General features: G+C 40.7%; 1 protein-coding gene across 2 annotated transcripts in view; it reads left to right on the forward strand.

The window, feature by feature from the left end:
* LOC111577974 (vasoactive intestinal polypeptide receptor-like) overlaps positions 1–21,147 on the forward strand; it is a 39,649-nt gene that overhangs the window by 7,991 nt on the left and 10,511 nt on the right. The window contains exons 3-9 of one of the 2 annotated variants that reach the window (XM_035954744.2): positions 5,459–5,733; positions 6,168–6,307; positions 7,881–7,974; positions 8,976–9,089; positions 17,853–17,959; positions 18,090–18,187; positions 20,904–21,033. In XM_035954744.2, coding sequence (XP_035810637.2) covers positions 6,185–6,307; positions 7,881–7,974; positions 8,976–9,089; positions 17,853–17,959; positions 18,090–18,187; positions 20,904–21,033 — 666 coding nt within the window. In that variant the 5' untranslated portion in view covers positions 5,459–5,733; positions 6,168–6,184. The remainder of the gene's footprint in view (positions 1–5,458; positions 5,734–6,167; positions 6,308–7,880; positions 7,975–8,975; positions 9,090–17,852; positions 17,960–18,089; positions 18,188–20,903; positions 21,034–21,147) is intronic. The other variant, XM_023284523.3, reaches the window with a different exon arrangement.

The following is a 21,147-nucleotide window of genomic DNA, read 5'->3' on the forward strand; positions in this document are numbered from 1 at the left end:
CCCCAAACCGGACGCCCTCCTCACCTTGGCTATGCCTTGAGATCCTGTACATGAACACATGAACAAAGATGGGATGTTTTTTCATATTTCTGCTCCCCCATAATCAGAGATTCTTTGATCGTTATTGCAGATTCTGAATCAATGACTTTGTGAGCAAAAACAGTAAAAATTCCAGGGTTTTACTTTGAATAGTTCTTGTCATTCAAACAAAACACATGCTGAAAGTGGGTCTACGTGTAACTTCTAAAAATTCTCTCTTAAATTGGTTTCAGTAACATCTTTGTTACTTCAACCTATTACCATAAGTTTAGGAACTTATTAAGGAACTTTGGACAGAAATTTGTGCAACCAGAAACTGAAACTGAATGAATCATTTTACATTCAGTTTCAAGGTTTTTGAGAAATGGTTTTAATGTAACATATTCAAATTCAAATTATATGAATCAAATGGAATTCTTTATTTTAATTATTCAAGTTATATCACTGGGGATGTTTCTGCATGGAGTTTACATGTGTGCATGTGAGGGTTCTCACATGCTTTGTGAGAACCCTCCCCCTTTGGATGGATGGATGGAAGTTATATCATCAATCATTCAAATTCAAATTTCTGCCTATAAGGAACACATAAAGGTTCCTAGTTGGTCTGACTCAACATTAATTTAATTCAGTCAGGATACAAATGTTTTTAAGTTAAAACTGTTTCTTCATTTTTACAGTGAAAGTTTCCCATTAGTTGAGACCAATGTTATTTCACAGTATAAATAAAAAAGCTGCTGCAAAAACCTGCCATCCCTGTGAATTAGATGCTGCCCACGTACACTTTCGCTGACTTTCATGTTTCCATTTCTAAAGATGGATGACACGGATGTGAAAATCTGACTTTCTAATGACTTAAAGAGAACCCACAAGATTTAAAAAAAAGTATTTAACAAACCAAAACAGGGCTGTTTTGTTTTTTGTTTTTTTTTGGCAATGGCATTTTTGCGATTGCAAGTTTGACAAAATGAAACAGTGTTTGTGGTCTCACTGTTTCCTCAGAATTTATGGACAGTCTCATCAACATTAAACCACACACACACACACACACACACACACACACACACACACACATTCTACTCTGCTTTTGGTTTCCCTGCTGAGAAGATGATTTCGCTCCCGCATTTTTCATTCCGGCTTAATGAGTTCAATGCATCTTCATAATTACCAGCAGCCGCCATTAAAACATCTCGGGTGTTGACTGACAGCTCCACTCTTGTATCAATAAAACCCACGAGTTGCTGGAGAGGAGGCCGAGTTCAGCTCATGTTTGTCTGAAGCAACAATTACCTGCAATAAGTAAGGAGCTGTGTTTGTGTCCTGAAATTCCGCAAGATTTGAAAAGCAGAACTGAGAAATAGAGGTGGATGGATTGATCCAAATACCGATAATATCGATACCAGAGTTGGTATTGATATTGAACGACACCAGGGTGATAAGATCGATACTTTAGTTTCAGTTTCTCTCCTGTATGCCCATTACAAAGACTAGCGCTACTGAGCAGCATCTACCACAGTCTGCACTGTGAGGCGTTTAGGGAACATTGGTCAGCAAATGTTCAGCTAGTGAGGTGTTTCACCTGTAACCATGTCTGTCACGCTTTATCATCAAAGAAGATAACCATAGGGGCGACATTTATTCACATTCATCATAACAAAAATAACTGTGCAACAAATTTAATGTAAAAATGCATCTTAAAAGGGTGTTTCCTATTTCAGTGACAGAAGTATTGCACAAATATTGACCAAACTGTCAAAAATGAACACTGTTTAACGACGTTATCCTTCACATTGTGATTTCATCGGCAACCCAGATTCTACCTCGTCTGACCCGCAGAAAACCTACCCAGGAATTAGTCTGATTCTTAGACCCTGTGAGCATTTACAACTCCATCTTCATTCCAGATGTGGACGACCATATACAGCACCTAACCTTTGTTCTAAACCTACCAGCTACTGAAAAAGTCCGTCTGGAGTATCGGTATTGATATCTGTGATAGTGGCCCTGTATTTACTTGGTATCATATTGATACCAAATCTTGCAGCATCGCACACCACTACTGAAAAACCCAAACATTTGACTTTTATTCCAGAGGAAGGTTATTCTGACATCCTTCTGAGCTTTCATAAGCCTCAGTGAGTCACCCGCTGATAGTAAAACCAGCAATGCACATGTTGATGCATATGCTGAAACACATGGTGCCACTGAAGGAGCCCATGCATTTAAAACAAGAGCTCGGTCTGTGTATTGTTAGCAGCCATGTGTGTTCCTCATGGTTGGGAGTCATTTCTTCACACTGTGTGCACTGATGCATGAGCGCACAGACAAACGGAGACAAACAAACACACACTGCATGTCTTCACCTTGTGTTGTGTGTTCGCAGCACACTGGGGAAATATCAAGAGAGCGCAAACTGTTTTCATTCTTCCCACACTTCCTTCTTCGGATGAATTATGAGTGCGATTCCCCTTTCACATACATGTGCTCACTTATGCATCATTCGTCTGAGCACACACAGTACAGTAGCGTTATCTTATCTCAGAGCAGTTTGTCTGCTTCGACCAGCTTCATATCTGGAACTGAAAGAGGCTGATTTTTATTTGCATATAACCAGACGGCTCATTTTTACAGTTTTGGGTCTCATTTGTGTTGTTTTGTGTCTTGCTTGTGTCTTTTTGTGTCATTTGTGTCTGATATTTGTTGCTAGGTGCCATTTAATGTCTCATATCTGTTGTTGTACGTTGTTTTGTGTCTCGTTTGTGCCGTTTTGTGTCTCGTATTGGCTATTTTGTGTAATGTGGTCTATCGTTTTGGTGGTTCTATGTCTCATTTGTGTCATCTGCTGTCTTGTTTGTGTCATTTTGTGTCTCGTTTTTGTCATTTTGTGTCTCATTTTTGCTATTTTGTGTCTTGTTTGTGCCATCTGTGCCAGATATTTGTTGCTATGTGTCATTTAATGTCTCATTTCTATTGTTGTATGTTGTTTTGTGTCTCATTTGTGCCGTTTTGTGTCTTGTATTGGTTATTTTGTGTAATGTGGTGTCTCATCTTTATAATTTTGTGCCTTGTTTGTGTTGTTTTGTGTCTCGTTTTTGTAGTTTTGTGTCTTATTTGTGTCATCTACTGTCTTGTTTGTGTCATTTTGTGCCTCGTTTGTGTTGTTTTGTGTCTCATTTTTGTCATTTTGTGTGCTGTTTGTGTCATTTTGTGTCTTGTTTGTGTCATCTGTACCTGATATTTGTTGCTATGTGTCATTTAATGTCTCATTTCTGTTGTTGCATGTTGTTTTGTGTCTTGTTTGTGTCATTTTGTGTGTCGTATTGGTTATTTTATGTAATTTTGTGTTGCATTGTGTCTTGCTTATGCCGTGTGAACGCCTTATATGTGCAGTAAATCAAATGTGCAGTGAAGCTGACAGATGCAGTGTTTTCTGATGTTAGCGCAATTTCAGGGGATTCAGTTTGTGGTAATGTTTATTTAGATTGCCTTATATCAGCCCCCTTTAAGTCAGCATGCAGATGGACGAAGCATGAATGAAAACACATCAGCTTTCTTCAGAAGGTGTTGACTCACATCTTGTTCTTCTTCAGTCTTGTGTGGGAGCTGCTTCCTTTGTGTCCCTGTGCACTCATTGCTGGGATACTAATTAGCGACGAGCAGAGGTGGAAGAAGTATGTCAATATCAGCAGCAAAATAGGGTTAAAAGTACTAGTTTGGTCCCTCTGACTGATATATTATTATACATGACATCATTAGTTTATTAATAGTGAATCATCAGAGTGTCAACAGCATGTTGTTGTTGTAGCTGATGAAGAAAATAGCACACTTTTTGCTATAGATACTTTCTAGCGTCACTTGTCACCCCTTCATTCCATCTCCCAAGGTTATCCACAATTGTTTTATCTTTTGTCATTTGTTACTGTCTGCCCCCTCTCCTTTTGTTGTCTGCCAGACCCCTTGAATCAACTGCCTGTTGTTCTTTGTTGTCTTACCCTCTGTTACTGATTAGCAACTATTCGTAAATTAACCACCATTCAGAACCCTTGTATTTACATACGACCCCCTTCTCTACCCTCTGACCCACTCTCTGACCATCCCTATAAAATGTGGATGTTCTGGGTCGGCTTCCCTTCTCAGACGCATGCTCTGTGTTGGTAAGCCCACCGTATGCCGGAATGCCAATAAACACCCCATTACGGCAAACTCTGATGGACTAAGAGTGAAATTTCTTCAACTTAGCTGCTGCAGGAGGAGCCAGTTTGAACATGGGAAACTGCAGTGTGACACTTGGACACATACTCACAGTAGATTTACACAAGTCACACCAAACTCCATTTAAATATTGGCTAGTTTAACTTCAGTTTTCATGTACATGGCCATCAATGTTATTTTCATATTTTTTCTAATTATAAATCAAAGCAGCTACTATCAATTAGTACCAAACTCTGTTCAAATATTGATTAATTTGATATCAGTGTGCATGAAGGTGAAGACAGATTTATTTTTAATGGATTTTTTAATCACAAATCAAAGCAGCGTTTATAAATTCACACCCTACTCCATTCAAATATTGATTCATTTAATATCACTTTGCATGTAGGTAAGTATCGATTATTTTATTCATTCATGTATTTTGTAATCATAATTTAATGCAGCTAAAATTTCAACACCAAACTTCATTGAACTATTGAATAATTTAATGTCAATTTGCAAAAAGGTTTTGCCAATTTAAATACAGCAGAAAATGAGTAATAATTTATAGTCACATGATAATTTTAATCTAGATGTTTTTTTTTTTAAATACAAAAAAAGAAAAATAGATGTCCCATATAATTTACCAAAACTGGGAAAATCTGTAAAACAACAGTTTAAAAAAAGCACCATTTTTCAGTCCTTAATATATATATATTTTCTCAAATAACAACAAACATCTATACAATACTGACCTTTTTTGCTGAAGTCAAATAAGGGTAATTTTAGAATTAAACACCGTGAAATAACAGATCGCTATTTGTTTGTTTACATTGTGTTAATCCACAGTTTTGACTTGTTTTTGTTTGTTTTACAGTCAGTATGTAAACTAACACCCCTTTCTGTGATTTTAGTAGTTATTATCTGTAGTTTAACAAAACTGAAAAGTAACAGTAAAAAATACAGTTAATGTTGAAAAAACATTTATTTTACATAGTGTGGTATAAAAAAAAACACTGGTAAAAGTGTAAGAGTGAGCCAACAGTAGATTCAAATTACACTTTATGAAATCATCATACAGAGTCATAGTAAAAAAAAAAAAAAAAAAAAAAAAGGCTTTTCTTGAAGTAGTTTTCTTGTAAGGAAACTGTTTTCCGTCTCTCCTTGTGCGTATTTACGCTCTCATCTCCTGACGCGGACAGATGACGTTTGATTGGTTACTTGTCGGTAGATGAAGGTGAAGCTGCAGGAGGAGGAAGAGGAGGAGGGAGAGGAAGATGAGGAAGAGGAGGGGGAGGAGGAGGACTTCAGGACGGAGGAGCTCCGCGCTCAGAGCGCAAGAACGCACCGAACCATCGAGGAGAGCAGCTCGTACCTGGTCAGGATTACCTGTCAAACCCGCAGCCCGTCTCTCGTATGAAATCATTTAACCGCGTCGGAGGGAACATGCAGCTGCACATTTCTAGAGGCTTTTTCCTGCTTCTGTCCTACCTGCTGCTGGAACCGGTGAGTATATTCAAACTCTTTTCCCACGACTTGAACTTTGAGTCAGCTGCTCGTCTAATTTGAGAACGTCAGAATGAAGCACGCAGATGTTTCTGGTGGTGAGTTTGCTGCAAATGTATCAGCTGATCTCTAAAGGCAGTTTTGAATGCAGGTGGTCTCCAGAAAGAAGTTTGTGGATGGAGGTATTAGTTTGACAAGGGTTTTTTCTTTCGTTTTGTGTGTGTGTTTTAAAGGAATAATATTCCAGCTTCCTCCTCCATCTCCGCACACCTCCAGCTTCTTTTCTTTGTCCCAACTCCTCAGTCTTCAGAAGCCTTTTGGCACCAAACAACAAAAAACTCCTCCGCTATGATTGCTTTTCACAGACATTCATGTGTTTTTTATTTTCTCCCCATCGATCTCCATTCATGGCTAAAGTTGAAGTGAATTTACAGGAGAAACAGCGAAGTGCATGAGGGTCTCCCAGCAGGACGCCATGGCAACGGCCTCCTTTGTCTGTTGTCTCCACCATCCTTATCCACAAACTGTCTCCCGTAGAGACGCATCCGTGGAACCTGCTGGAATCCAGCTGCAGGTCAGATCCCTCAGAATAGCCCAGCAGTCTGTACATTTGTGCACTTACAGACTCTTTGAGGTGATGAAGACAAGGTGATGTCTCTGGTGTGGAACAATAATGATGATGATGATGATGATATCTGGAAGTTTCCTCCCAACTTGCACACCTTCAGGCAGCTCTCATCCATCACTGGCCACACGTCCCAATAGGGGATAATAAGGAACCCACTAGATCCTGCCCGAGGAGTGGCATTAATAACATCCCCAATGAGGGAGTCACCTTGTTGCATTGGGAGAGGCTGGGCTCATTTTGTGGTTAACAATAGTCGCACGCTACCAGCCTGATTAATGCCCACAGAGAGGAGACTCATCTAGCTAAGTAAGAGCAATAAATCATGCGGGCCAGCAGAGGGGTCCGTGTAACGCCTGGTGGTGAACCCTCGTAGATTCCACCCTAGAAATCACGAGTCCCTCCACATTTTCAAAGCATGAGCACGCAACGTAGCGGCTGGATCATAGACAAGATTGATTCTGTGTCCGCCTGCTGATGGGATGATTAATGGTGGAACCGAACTCTGGAAGATCCCAGCGGAGACTGAAGATGTGAGGCTCAGAGCACATACAAAGTAAAGTAGTTTTCAACAGTTTGGGCACCGCTTGACAAATCACGAGTTCATTTTAAATACAACCACCTGCAGGAAACAGAATTTGAAGTGTTCATGTGTAGATGCACCGTTCACCTGATGTGTTTCAGGCATCTATTAACTGCAATCAGTTTATCGGCTCAGGATCAGTCATCAGCTGATAATTAACTGTTTGTGAGTCAGTTCATTGAAAGTAGAGGATTGCTCAGAATTGTGCCCATGCCACACCCGAGTAAAAATCTATTTTTATACCTAGTTCAACATGTCTTTTATATGCAAAATTTGCTTTTTCACTTTGTAACTGCAGTGTACCAATAACAGTCTCAAAAACACAGAATCAGACTGCTGAGGTTTCATATGTCACACACCTAAAGAACCAATCCTGTCAAGTTGCAGCGTGGACCTTCCATTCATTCTTCCTCTTCAGAATTAATGGCTGAACTGCTCCAGTGTTGTAACTTGTCATTGTGTAGCGAAAATGAGTGTTACAGTTATTGAGCAGATGCATAGGTGAGCTGGTGTGCTCGAGCTGCAGCAACTGGAGATGTTGATTGTAGAACGCAGCAAGTACTTAACATATCTTTGTATTTTTACTCGGCGGCTTTATGTGGCCAGCAGCGTCTGTCTCTGTGTCTGTCTGTGTGTCTGTCTGTGTGTCTCTAAATATGTAAATCTGATACACAGATACAAGCTTTTAAGGGCTAAATCAACAACTAAAGAGGAACTGAAGTATAAAGTGACATTTCAGCAACATTTAAACGTGTATTTTTTTTTTGCTGCAGGGATTGTTTTCACTTCTGTCCTCTTTGAAAATATCTAATTTCCCTGTGTGCCCCAAGTTTTGCAAACATCTGTAGCTGTTTTATGTTTTACTAATAGGGAGATGATGGATGATGTCACTGTGCCATAAGAGTTGCACAGAAAACACATGATATATTCTCTCTGCAGGTGTTCTCAGAGCAGCACCAGATGTGTGACATGATGAAGGAATTAGACAAGGAGAGGCACATGTGTGAGGCTCACATCGAGAACAAAACAACAGGTATGTCGTTGTTTTTCTTTGCGTGTGTGTGTGTGTGTTTGCACTGACCTCGTTTTGGCGGCTGCACGTATTTTGTCACATCTTAATTTGCCAACTACACCAGTGGGTTCTGACCGAAGTGACAAAACAAGCTCTAAAGACAACAAAAGCTGCTCGAGCCTCCCCCTCTGGCTTTAGATTACACCTTGCATGGTTGAACACTGTTTTCCATCTAATGCCAGCCCCTTGTCACATGTGCGCAGGTTCAGTTTCAAAGAAAATTGACCCAATTCTATCCTCTGTTTACACTGAATGCTATTAATGTGCAGTGATTAAAATCACTCATCTGATTTGTTGATGAGTTTTGAATTATGCGTGGCTAAATGGGGCATTTGACTCTCACAGCATGCAAGACGTGATTATATTCTACACACAGATAATTGTTCTTTATTGAGCCTCTATCATAACTTGTTGATTCTAACCGTGAGACTGTTCATTTTCACACTAAGCAAAACTCATTAAACACTCATTATCTTTTTTAATTTAGAGATCATTTACAGGATGTAGATTCCGTTTGATTCTCGGGGTGATGTTGCAAATATCACCTGGCAGGACGATTCTTCGTTGCGATAAATGTTCGAGCAGGTGTGGATCTGAAGGCGCTGTGCCCTGATTCTGCACTCCGAGAGCCTCATGCACTCTGTGGAAAGTCACAGTGGGCCGTCGAGTTCAAATATCAGTGTGTAACGAAGGATGAGGATCTGTTTTATTAGTCATGGTGGCAGCATGTTAACTCAGGTCATCCGCTGGGATGTGATGGACTCGCCGCCGCACCGACGGCTGACCTGAGTTTACACGTTTTGGCTGCCATGGCAACTCCGCCGCTCCACCTTCACCTAAATCAAGCTGCTGGGTTCTCTCCAGAGCAGAGTAGTGTCACAACTGTGTGAAAAATGCTCTGTTTCATTCAATCTGTGTTGGGTTAATTAGTAACAACAAGCTTTTTTTGGTCCCCTTCTTAGGTTGCAGTGGTACATGGGACAAGATCACCTGCTGGCCCAGTGCTGAAGTGGGAGAGGTGGTCACCATCCCCTGCCCCAAATACCTATTCTACTTCTCTGGAGACATACCTGCACGTAAGAGCCCAGTTTACAAAACAGGTTGTGTGTGGGGTTGCATGTGAAAGAGAAAATGATGGACAGTGTCAGTTTTTTCTGCGATAGTCAGCAGTCACTTTGCAGCATTTCGGCAGAAGAGTTGCAAGCCATGCATATGTAACTTAGAAACTGCTTAACATTCCCCTCCAGTACAGCCTGAAAACTCATCTCTGCATATCAAAGTTACAGATTTAACAGAGTTTTTTTTTCATGAAAACAGTCATTTTAGGCCTTAAAATGGCCGAAGCCTTGACTACACAGATTCAACATTTCATCCTGGTGCAACTCCCTCTCCACTAAACACAGAACAAAACTCTCCAGTATTGTTCATCAGGTTAAATCACTGGTTCACCACAAACTCATGATCAGGAAAGCCACCCTGATCACAGAGGATCCCTCTCACCCCCTACATCACTCCTTCCACTTACTTCCATCACGCAGATGTTACAAAGTCCCACTGGCCCGCAAAAACATCTGTAAAAAACCCTTTATTCCCACTGCAATAACCACCCTGAACAAAATGAAATAAGTCACTGAACACCACATATATTTTTGTTTCTTGTGTCTTAAGTGTGTTTTTATATGTGTTGTAGTTTTATTGTTGGAGCCTTGTCAAAGGAGAATTTCTGTCACCGTTTGGGACAGACAATAAAGTCTATCTATCTATCTATCCATCCATCCATCCATCCATCCATCCATCAATCCATCAATCCATCAATCCATCCATCCATCCATCCATCCATCCATCCATCCATCCATCCATCCATCCATCCATCTATCTATCTAGATTAGACACCCAAAGACTCGTAGTTGTTAGCATTATGCTAGTTTTCTTGCCCCACAGAGTCCACTTTAAAGATGCAGGTTCATACATGCGTACTACAGCTGAGCTATTGCCCTTGTAGTGTAGCAGACATACATTTTTCGACTGCACACGGTTGTGTTTGGAGGGTCTTTGCAGACTCTTTCAGACTTGGGAGCTAAAAATATTTATGTCTCGCAGACCCTTACATACTCACATACAAGAAACTATTACGCCTTAAGTGTAACTCTATATTGCTGTTTCCTTTAGACTGGGCTGCTCTTTGAAGTCTTTGCTTCTTTCTCCACCCACCTCTTCCCACTTGCTGCAGCTCAAGCACACCAGCTCACCAATAACTACTCTACACTTCAGAATGGCGCGCTGTAATATTGGAGAAATTTAGCCATATATGTTCAAGCTGGAAATCGATTCCAAAGAAGAATTGTGATACTGAATATATTCTGAATTTAACAACCAGCTAAAATATTTTGATTGTTATTGCGATGAACACACGGTATTATCATCCAACCCTGCAGTTCCACTCAGCCCTTTGAAAATGTTTGCATCTTTCCACTTGTTGCTTTGATTTTCTGACTCTGTTCCTTTTCACCAGGCAGCTTCATCATAAAACACAGACACAGTAGTTACCTATTAACAGATGACTATAGGGAACTGTGGAACTGCCAGAAAGCCAGATATTTCCAAATCAGAGCCAAAAGGAGAGTAAATATTAGATTTTTAATTTTTCATGTGACCATAAACATGACTTAGAAACATGACTTTATAATGTTGCTGAACGCAGCCGTTTGTGAACACTTCCCCATATGAACTTTTATGAGGTGATAATATGTCCGTGTTGTGTTTGAGGCTTGTTGTACTGGAGAAAAAAATAAGCTGATTGAATCATTTTCATTAAAACTGGAACAAATAAGGCCTAATAAGGTTATTTTTCAGACTATAAATATGACATCAGTGATCACTATGTACTTCCTTATGCAAATCCTGTGTCCCTCAGTCTGAGATTAATTTGAAATTTAATGAAGATGCAAATTCATGGAAGCTAGAGATAGGTACAGGACATTTAAAAGAAGGTAGCTGCTCGTCCTGCTCCGTCCTTAACCTCTGTTATGGTGTTATTGTTCCAAACATGCAGAGTTGTTGAGTCTTTGCCGGTGTGTTCCATATCTGACAGCAGAAATAGGAGCTGTGGAGCGCATTGAGTCTCCTGGTGGTTCATACTCATAATGTCACTCTGGTCCATGTTCACTTATCTTTTCTGACACTCCGTCTCATATATCACACAGACTACAGTGAAACCTCCAAACACATGGCACGTCTGAGTGACAGGAGAAAAACAACTTCCCATCCCCGCAACATCCACTCATCAAAGACATGTTCTGTTTATTTGTCCTTCTTTAATCTGCGAAAGCCTCACGGGGAAATAGTGCTAATTATCTATAAGGGAAACTAATGTCCTGAGAATTTAGTGGTTGAACTGTGGCGTGTTTGTGTTGTAGCTCCTGAGAGCGTTCCCTCCATATCTCCACTTGCCATTAATTACCACGCCACGTCTCCTCAGTTTAATTAAGACTTGATGGAGTTGTTTATTTGTAGTCAGCTGGGAGAGGAGACTCAGTTTCAAGTGGGAGACTTAAGAAACGCTCTAGAAGCTGGAGCTGATTAGAATTAGCTGCAAGAACACAGATGTGGCTGCATCGAGCTGCACTGATCAATCCTTTAACATTTAAACTGAATCAAATGGCAACTGTTTCTATACTGTGTGTTGCTCGTAGTGACAAAGAATAGGGTCTTCTGGCCTTACTCTCTTACAGCGCATATTGTTTTTCCTCTGTGCTGCTATGTTTTAAGTTGCCATTTCTAGCCTTGGCATTGCTGTATTGAAGCTAAATATAGCTCAATTGTAGTCTAAACATTCTGACACAGTATTTCTGTCACAAAGCAACTATAAATATTCAAAGATGCACTATATAAAAATGTTACATAATTAATTAATTGGTCTAAAAGTGGTTTGTAGTTAGCCAAAGAGCCTTTGGGTGAGATGAGACATAGACCGAATGTGTCCGGCTAATAATAGGTCGTTTTCCACTGCAGGAACTTGGAAGCTACATTAGTGCTGCCCAAACCTTTGTGCATGTTTAAACCACAGGAACTGCCCCTGTACAGTCTATTTCAGAGGAGAAAGAAGTGCCTCCTCCAGGGTAGGTGCTACTGGGTGGCAACAGGACAGTTTCTGCACCAGAAAGTCACTTCCATTTTTGACATTGCTCACCTGATTTCAACTTAGATCACTTCTAGCCAGGCAGTTTAATTCTTTATCACATTTATGTATCATAAAAACATTTGTATTTAGGTAAGAAGCACAGCTGAGGTCCATATTTTGTGCTTTAACCCTCCTGTTGTCCTCATTTACGGGCACCAAAAAATATTGTTTCCTTGTCTGAAAAAAATTCCCCTAATTTCTGAAAAGTTGCAAAACCTTCAGGAAGAAAATTCCAATAATTCCTTAAAAGTTTTATTTTAAGAAATCCCCCAAATTTGGCAAGAAATTTGGCAAGAAAATTCTTGTAAATAATTTCAAAAAATGAGTAAAAATCTTCCAAAAAATCCTAAAAATATCTAAAGTGATTACATATATATCAGTAAAACTTCTAACATTTTCTTAACATTCACATAAAATCAACTAAAATCCAGCGAAATTCGCTGGATTTTGGTTGATTTTTTTTGTGAGTGTTCTTAAGAAACATTTTTAACGTTTCTTTTTTTCCATCAAAAAATGTTCAAAGATTTCCCAAAAATGTTGAAAATGTGAACATCAGAAGTTTCACTGTGAAATTTTTTTTTCCCACATTTTCAAACTTTAAAACGTGTCAGTTTTGATCCGCAGGACGACACGAGGGTTAATAACTTGGTTTGCTAATTCCTCACGGTGCAGATACATTAAGGCTGCCACTCGATATATAAAACCTATTTATTCATTTTTTTTTACATCTATATATATTCAGATTGTAATTATAGTCTTTGTGGTGCATTATGAGTTTATTTGTATGAGTCTCTGGACTGTTTTGGAGTCTAACAATCATCCCACTGTCCTTCTAATATAATTAATGTAACACTCTGGTGTTTGTCTCATCTGTGAAGCTGCTGATTAGCTCATAAGACTAGGTTCAGTATTAGAGGTGTCAGGGCTGCTCAGTGGGTTCCTATTCCCTCCGCTTCCATATTAATGTTTTCTATCAGCTGCATTCTTGTCTTTGGTCGTGTGCAGGACACCTTGATGTTTTTAACGCACGCAAACTCCACACCAGATGTTCGACCACCTTTGCCGTACTTTGATCAAGTTTCAAAACTCAGCTGTAAGTCATTGCGGCGCTTATTTCCTCAACCGTTGTGCCTCTCGCAGACGTGGCAAAAGGGGTTCTCGTTGCATAGCGTTTCCCCCGTCATATTCAGGATATGAGAGGGAACTCGAACCCACGATTTATCATCAGTGCGGAGAAGAAGGGTTGTGTGGGAAGCTGTGATGTGACCCAGATGGGAGATAGTGTGACCTGAGAGAGGATAGCACTCCAGGGAATAGACAGCGGACACATGAGGAATTGCCAGATTTGTGCAGCTGAAGGCGGAAGACGTATATTTCACTGACACGTCGAAGGTTCACAGGATCAACAGACCCCCAGTGTGCAGGGACTAGGATGAAGCATACGGGTCTTCAGAGGGAGAGAAGTGGTTAGAAGTGACCTGTGGGCTCTGATGTGTGTGCTATGAATTATACAGTAAATCAACTTATCAGTGCAGCTCTGTGCTGGTTAAACCTGCTGTGCTCTTAGGTCATGTAAGAGGGGCTTAATTAAAGGATGATGAACGGTCTGGGATTCTGTGTATTGTAAATTACCACTGACACTGGGTGGATCTCCTAATGTGGGCATTACAGGAACTAAGAGAAACAGCCCCGTTTGTGGAGCATTTCAAGTTTATTCATTTATGTTGAAAAGCTCAGCGAAATGTTTCAAGAGCTTTCTCTTTTGTGAATGTATTACACAGCATGTCAAAAAGTCAATCGGCCCTAACGGCAAGGAACAGTTGTGAAAGAGTTATTGACACATCCTGAGCCATTCATTTTATAAGCCTCGCACACGCACACAAAAACAAGCCTTACGAAACACGGCGCCACAGAGATTCAAGTCGTAAATTTAGTTGAGATAGAGTTTGCCATTCTCATGAACTCTTTACCTAGTAGGCCGAACACAAACACGCAGTCATTCATCTCTTTTAATAACACTGGAGACTCACCCTCTCTGCAGGCTCAGAGTGACAGAGTGCCTCGCTGTCAGTGGCTTCACCTGCCTGCCACAATAATCATTTAAGCTGAAGTCCATGTAATGGCGCTAGTATGTGTCTTGCTTTCAGATATAATAAGAAATGATAAACCATTTGACTGTGCAGAAAAGACAAGATAAAAAAAAGCATCATAATAACAGCGATAATGGCGGTGATGGACTCATTTGAGCGCTCCTCGTTGTCACGCATGACTCTGGAAATCCTTGCAGTCATGTTTTGGGGGGGTGATGAAAGCATTCTTCTGGCAATCCCTCAAACAAGCCAAATCCAGTGGTGGCATGGGCTGAAACAGCAGGGGCTTATCTTCGCCTTTGTGTCTTGTCATGTTGTTTGAGGAAGCTAAGCCTCCGTCTTCTCTGCAATACGCCACTCAGGTATTTGTGAGCCGACCAAATTTTGATGCCAAACACATTCTAAGACTTTGGATCGTTGGTCATTTCCCAACTCGGTCTTGATATGATAGGAGTTGGGAAACATGCGCATTTAGGTTTTTACGGCATTATACAGCGCACACATTGATTTGTCGCCAACGCATGCAGGAGAGGAGAGATGAGGAAATGCCAAGAATAGGTATTTCACAATAAGAACAAAAATCACAGAGTTGTCAGTTCATGCTTGTGCTGCAGGATTAGATAAGCTTTGTGAGGGTTGTAAAAAAGGTTTACAGTCTAATTAATTATTAGTGCCTCCTCTGAACACGGATGCATTTAAATTCCTCAGTGCTAGAGGAATCTAACAGCTCTACTGATCTGAAACTTGACATTTTGCCACATGTGGAACACTTGTGATTTGGATATTATCCTAAAGTAATCCATCTGTGTCCTCGATCTGTTTTTTTAGCCTTTATTTATGGGAAACACTGGAAGAGAGAAGGTGTTGCCATTCAGCAACGTTCTGGCAACATTTCTGCTTCATGTATTTTAGCCAAAGAGCTACCAGAATTCATTTATTTACACATTTGCTCAAATAGCTCTTAAAAATCTGGTCATTTTTATGAAAACAGGGTAAAAAAAGAACAGTATTATAACTGTGATCTGACATTCTTAAGTCACACAAATATTCAATCATATTACCATGAACATTTGAATTATAAAATTAATAATTTTACCTTTACCGGTACTTGTAAAGCATCTCTGCAGTTGTCATGTATGGAGCATTAAACAATGTAATAACAAAAGAAAAATACAATTACATTCAATTATTGAGTCCCTTTTTTCATATGTTTCTGTATTTATTAATTCAGTCTGTGTTTTTTGTTTTTCTACAGACCTCTAGCTTCTGATTTTTACTCTTCTCTCTCTTATAGGATGTTAACTTACTGATTTCTGCTTTACAGACCTCAGCTTTCTATCCTAATAAGCAGAATACTACAAACTCTCTACTTTCAACCTTGATTATACTCTTTTGCAGACATGCACATGGACAGTTGTTGTTGATGTTTTACTGCTGTATTATACCTTTCTAGTCTGCGGGAGTCCTCTTGGAGGCCTCTGTTCCATGAATGTGCAGCAGATCATACTTTAGTATTCTGTACATGCATACTACTGCTATGCACTATTGGCCTTACTGAGTAGTTTCAGTGCAATATGTTATGCAGACCCTGGAGGACTCCTGTGTAATCATGAATACAGAAAGTACGGCATTAGGCTCTGGCCTGCTGTGTGCTACAGCGTTACTCCAACCTGCAGAGCTCTGGTCTGCTGTACAGTCGAGTCCTGTAGAGTTCTACACTATATAGAGCTGCGATCTGCTGAGCTCTAGTTTGTTATTCTGTGCTGAGATCCAGCCTTGTGTACTCCACACAGCTCTACTTTACTCTGCTCTACTCTAAAGGGCTCTTCTGTACTAATGTCAAGTCTTCTGTCATCTGTAGTCGACTTTACAGAGTGCTACTCTGCTCCACTCAGCTCCACCGTACGGTATTCTAATGCCGGTGTTTTACTTTCCACATCTGTAAGTATGTGTGATGTTAATTTAATCATCTCACCAAATCCTCAAGAGTCGACTCCGCCTCTGTATGCAGCACAAAATCTGTCTGCAAGCCAACTACACGACAAGGGCAAAAGTACACATGCCCTGCAGTAGTATGCACAGAATACACATATACAACCCACTGCACATGTATGCAACAGAGTCTTCCACCTGGACTCCCACTGCCCACTAGAGAGGTGGTAGGGTAAGGCATATACTCGCCAGTAGCGTGTATGTTCAAGATGCAAACATGCAATCTACTGGAGCAAAGTCATCCCAGTGCACTCCATGTGGACTTGAAAATAGAATACTAACAACACTTGAGACCAATTGATGTTTCTGCACTTCTGAATTATAGAGGTGTGAATGACTGAGAATCTCTTCGTACAGTCTCCTCATACCGAATATTTGCTAGAATCACCACTTGTTTTCTTGTCACATGTGCAGTCGTCGGCTGATAACCGACCATCGTGGACTTGGTTGGATGACTGAATTTATGTCACGCTTACCTTTGCAGACACAGAAAGCCTGAATTGGGGTTTATGCATTTGTGGTGTCCAAAGTAGGGCTTCAGCTATTGATTATTTTAATAATCAAATATTCTGTCAATTATTCTGGCGATTAATCGAGTAATCGTATAAAAAAATAGTTTAATTTCATTTCCGTTTTTTGTCTCTGTCTCCGTCTCCATTTTATATTCCACACTTAGCATGCATATTACAGTATTAAAAGCAGAAGTGAGCGCGCTGTGCAGCAGAAATAACTATACCACATAGTACATTAAACGAAGCACATTAGTAATCGAATTACTGGAGTAATGGTTTCAGCCCTAGTCCAAAGCTCTCCATGTGCACATCTGTAACCAAGGCTTAAGGAGTTCTGGTCTGGTCTAATGCACTAAGCTTTGGTCTACTGTTGCCTCCAACACTATTTTATACTCCAGAGAGCTCTGTAGTAATCTACTGAAATCCACTTTACTGTACTTCACTCTGCTCAGCCAGAGCCCTGGTCTACCTCTGGACTCTTGTCGTTTCTGTTCCACAAAGCTCTTCTCTGCTAAGCTCAAGTCTGCTGTATTTTTCTGTACTCTGCTGCTTTAATCTGCTGAACTGTACAGGGCTCTACTCCTTTCCTGCACTCATTTACTGTACCCTGTCGTGGATGAGGGCTCTGCTTGTGTGACTCCTCCTCAGATCAGAGCATCGTCTCTTAATGGTCAGTCTAATGCACTTGGACCTTCCACCTCTGCCCCCATGGACAGGCCTGAGTAAAAATATCTCTGCCTGACCGTTGGCCTCCTGCTGTGTGTGTGTATGTGAAGCCTGATAGTAATTAAGAAACAGAAAGAGACAAGTACACGTGGGAACTGTCCCCACGGTTGGACGACCAATCCCCATTTCCTTTAGCATTTGGGAGTATTCCAGCGAGACGTATAGATCTCAGTGTGACATAATTAAGTGTGAGTAAATGTAGGGGTAGTTTTGCCTTGCAGCTCATAGAACTCCTCTCTCAACACACATATATATTACTGTACTTTAAAATGAAACATACAGAAGCTGCCACAGCATTGCAATTTTGTATGAATCGTGTTCTGTCCCTCTGTTCATCAGGTAATCTTTCAAAGACTTGCACTGTGGATGGTTGGACGCCGATCAGCATCGACTCCTACATAATGGACTGTGGATATAATCCCAACAACACCATGGACGATAATGCAGTCAGTATGGCAACCAGAGTTTGAAACCACCAAATCCCATGTTGCTGCTGCTGACGTGGCTTTATGTTAAATGTCAAACTCAGTCCAGATGAACTGTTTCCATTGAGCGTAATTGGATGTGTCGTTGCAGGGAGATTTCTTCGATGCTATCAAAGTGGGATACACCATTGGTCACAGTGTGTCGCTCATCTCTCTGACCGTCGCCATCACCATACTCTGTCTTTTCCGGTAAGGAGATTCATCAAAATGCTGCTTAATGGTCCCTGTGTAAAGACAATCAAACACCTTTTTCCATCATTTGTAGCAATAAAACCCTGTGGATCCCTGATTTTGCACCACATTTCCTGCATTTTATAGGGGCTTTACAGTGTTTTTCACACAGTAATGTGACCAGATTTTGTTGGACGAGTCGTCAAAGTTTGACACCATCTGCATCCACATTTCTAAGCTGTTAACTGTAAGCAGCTATAAAGTCAAGCAGTAAAGTCAAACCACTTAGATGGGCGGCTGTTGTTCACAGCAGGCCCTTTGATGACATATTCAGTCCTGAGGTTACAGAGAAAATGATGAGTGCGTGTTTGCATGACACAGCGCTGGTCATTTGAATAAGCGGCGGGTGTGTGTGGTTTCTAATAAACAGGTCGGCCTGTTCGGTGGGGTGTGTTAGCATTTGGACTGTTTGTATGTTATAGGCTAAACAACAAGGGATGTGTTTATGCTTTGGAATTATAAAATTCCGTTGGTTTGCACAGTGGTGCAGAGACACAGGATGTGAACAGCATTTGCTGTTTATGTCTGCAGCCGGTGTTCAGGCAGCTGGTTGATGCTGTGTGTCATTGCACCCATCCTGCTGAGAAGACTTGCCTGATGGGTTTACACAATTCACCCCATGTCGTCAGCTCACCGGGAAGGCATTTGTTTGATAAAACCCGAAAGAGAGAATTTCCATTTGTGACATTTTTGTTGAAAACCCTTCTGATTTCCTCTTGTTTACCTCTGTACTGAATGTCAAGGCACAGTTTCTCACTTTTGTTACTGCCTCATAAATGTACGTTCAACTGGGAAACTGCAGATAGAGGACAGAACAGCCGGCGCATATTACAAAGCAAGAACAAGTGCCAGTGTTGGAGGTGATGAATAAAATAGTCCACCTTTTGCTGCAGATGCTTTCTAATGTCTCGTGTCACTCCTTCACTCCATTTCCCACTGTTATCCACAATTCTTTATCTTTTGGTATTTGTTACTGACTGTCAGACCCCCTTTTACCTTTTGTTGTCACACCTTTGCTATTTACGATTGTTTACCAGGTCCCTTGATTTGATTACCTTTTGTTTCTTGTTGTGTAACATATGATTGCTGATTAGCAACCATATGCAAATTACCAACTATTTACCCATGTATTTACATACGGTCCCCTGTCTACCCTCTGATCCACTCTCTGACCATCCCTATAAAATGTGGACTCTGAAAATGCTCTGGGTTACCTTCACAGACTCATGCTCTGTGTCGGTAAGCCGAACGTATGCTGGAATACCAATAATGTGTTATTATTATAATGTGAACCGTTATCTACTTACTTTTTCAAATTACTCCATTACTGCTAAATTTTTACTGTATAATAGGCTATGCAAGACCACATGTTGTTGTTTTTGTAGGCAGCTGTACCTAGTCCCCAGTACTGTATATAAAGAGCTTGATCAAATTGGAATTTGGGTAGTTTTGAGGCCAAGTCAACACTTCAAGCTCTCTGTTGTGGTTCTGGAGCTGTTTTTCTGAGTGGTTTTTGTGGTGTGGCAGCGCACCGTCTTGCTGCCGCTCCGCCACCAGGGAATTCCATTAACACAGGGATGCGTTTGGTTTGATATATTGTTTCAGAGGGTGGTACATGTCAAAGTAACATTCACATGAATTCCAGGACCCAAGGTTTCCCAGTAGAAGATTCCACTGTAATCAGATGATCAAACTTAGTTACTTCTCCTCTCAGTGGTTGGAATTTTGTGACTTATCAATGAATACAAGCAGTGTAGAGGAGCGTTCATGTTTGGTCACATTAAAAAATAATCTACAGTTCTACAATTTCATTTAGCAGATGCTTTTATCCAAAGCGACGTACATCTGAGAGTAGATACAACACAAGCAAGGATCTAGTCAGGAGAAAACAACCTGGATAAGTACTATAAAACAAGTAGCATAAGTACCATAAAACAAGTTCAAGTGTGATAATGGGACCGTAGTGTCTGCAGGCAGTGCAGACGTAATAGGATTTGTTTTTTTTGCAGTCTGTCAAGTGCAAAGGTGTTCAGTGAAATGCTGGTTTTTAGTCATTTCTTAAAGACTGAGAGAGACTCAGCAGATCGAATAGTTTGGTAACTCATTCCACCATCAGGGAACCACAGAAGAGAAGAGTCTAGCTATGGACCGACCCTATTGTGGTGGTTGTATCAGGCGCCTTTTGTTGGCCGAGCGTAGTGAGCAGGAGGGAGTGTAGACCTGAATGAGAGAGTTCAGGTAGGGTGGAGCTGTTTTCAGTGTAGTTTCCAATGCAAGTGTTAGAATTTTGAATTTTATGCAGACAGCAGCTGGAATCCAGTGAAGCGATCTGAACAGCGGGGTGATGTGCTGTTTTTGACTGGTTCAAAACCAGACGTGTTGCTACGTTGTAACTGGTTACTGTCATGTATCAAGTTACTTTCTAATGGCAGTAATATTGTAATGTAATGAGTAACTTTTAAAAGCAGTCAACAATGGTGAGTGTTTATAAAGACTACTCTCCTCAGCCAGTGAGGTTTCCTCTGGTCATTTTTTGATGTTTGTTCCCATTGCCTTCTTCAGTGCCATCAACACACAATCTTTTCTGAAAGACTTCCAAGAGAGGTCACTCGAAGAGAAGGGTTAGCTTCCCTTTCCTGATTTCAATCCTCTGTTCTTTTGTATTCTTCTACAGGAAACTGCACTGCACAAGGAACTACATCCATATGCATCTGTTTGTGTCCTTCATACTGAAAGCTGTGACTGTTTTCGTCAAGGACGTTGTTCTGTATGAAGTCGGAGAGACAGATAACTGCCAGTCATCTGTGAGTATGCTGTTCACTCTCCTCCTTCTGTGCTGAAAACTCTGCCTTCACTCACCATCACATCAACTCGACTTGTGAATCTGCAGTGTATTGTTTTTCTCCCATCTGCAACTG

Source organism: Amphiprion ocellaris, chromosome 10 (assembly GCF_022539595.1).
Source record: "Amphiprion ocellaris isolate individual 3 ecotype Okinawa chromosome 10, ASM2253959v1, whole genome shotgun sequence".
NCBI classification, from domain to species: domain Eukaryota; kingdom Metazoa; phylum Chordata; class Actinopteri; family Pomacentridae; genus Amphiprion; species Amphiprion ocellaris.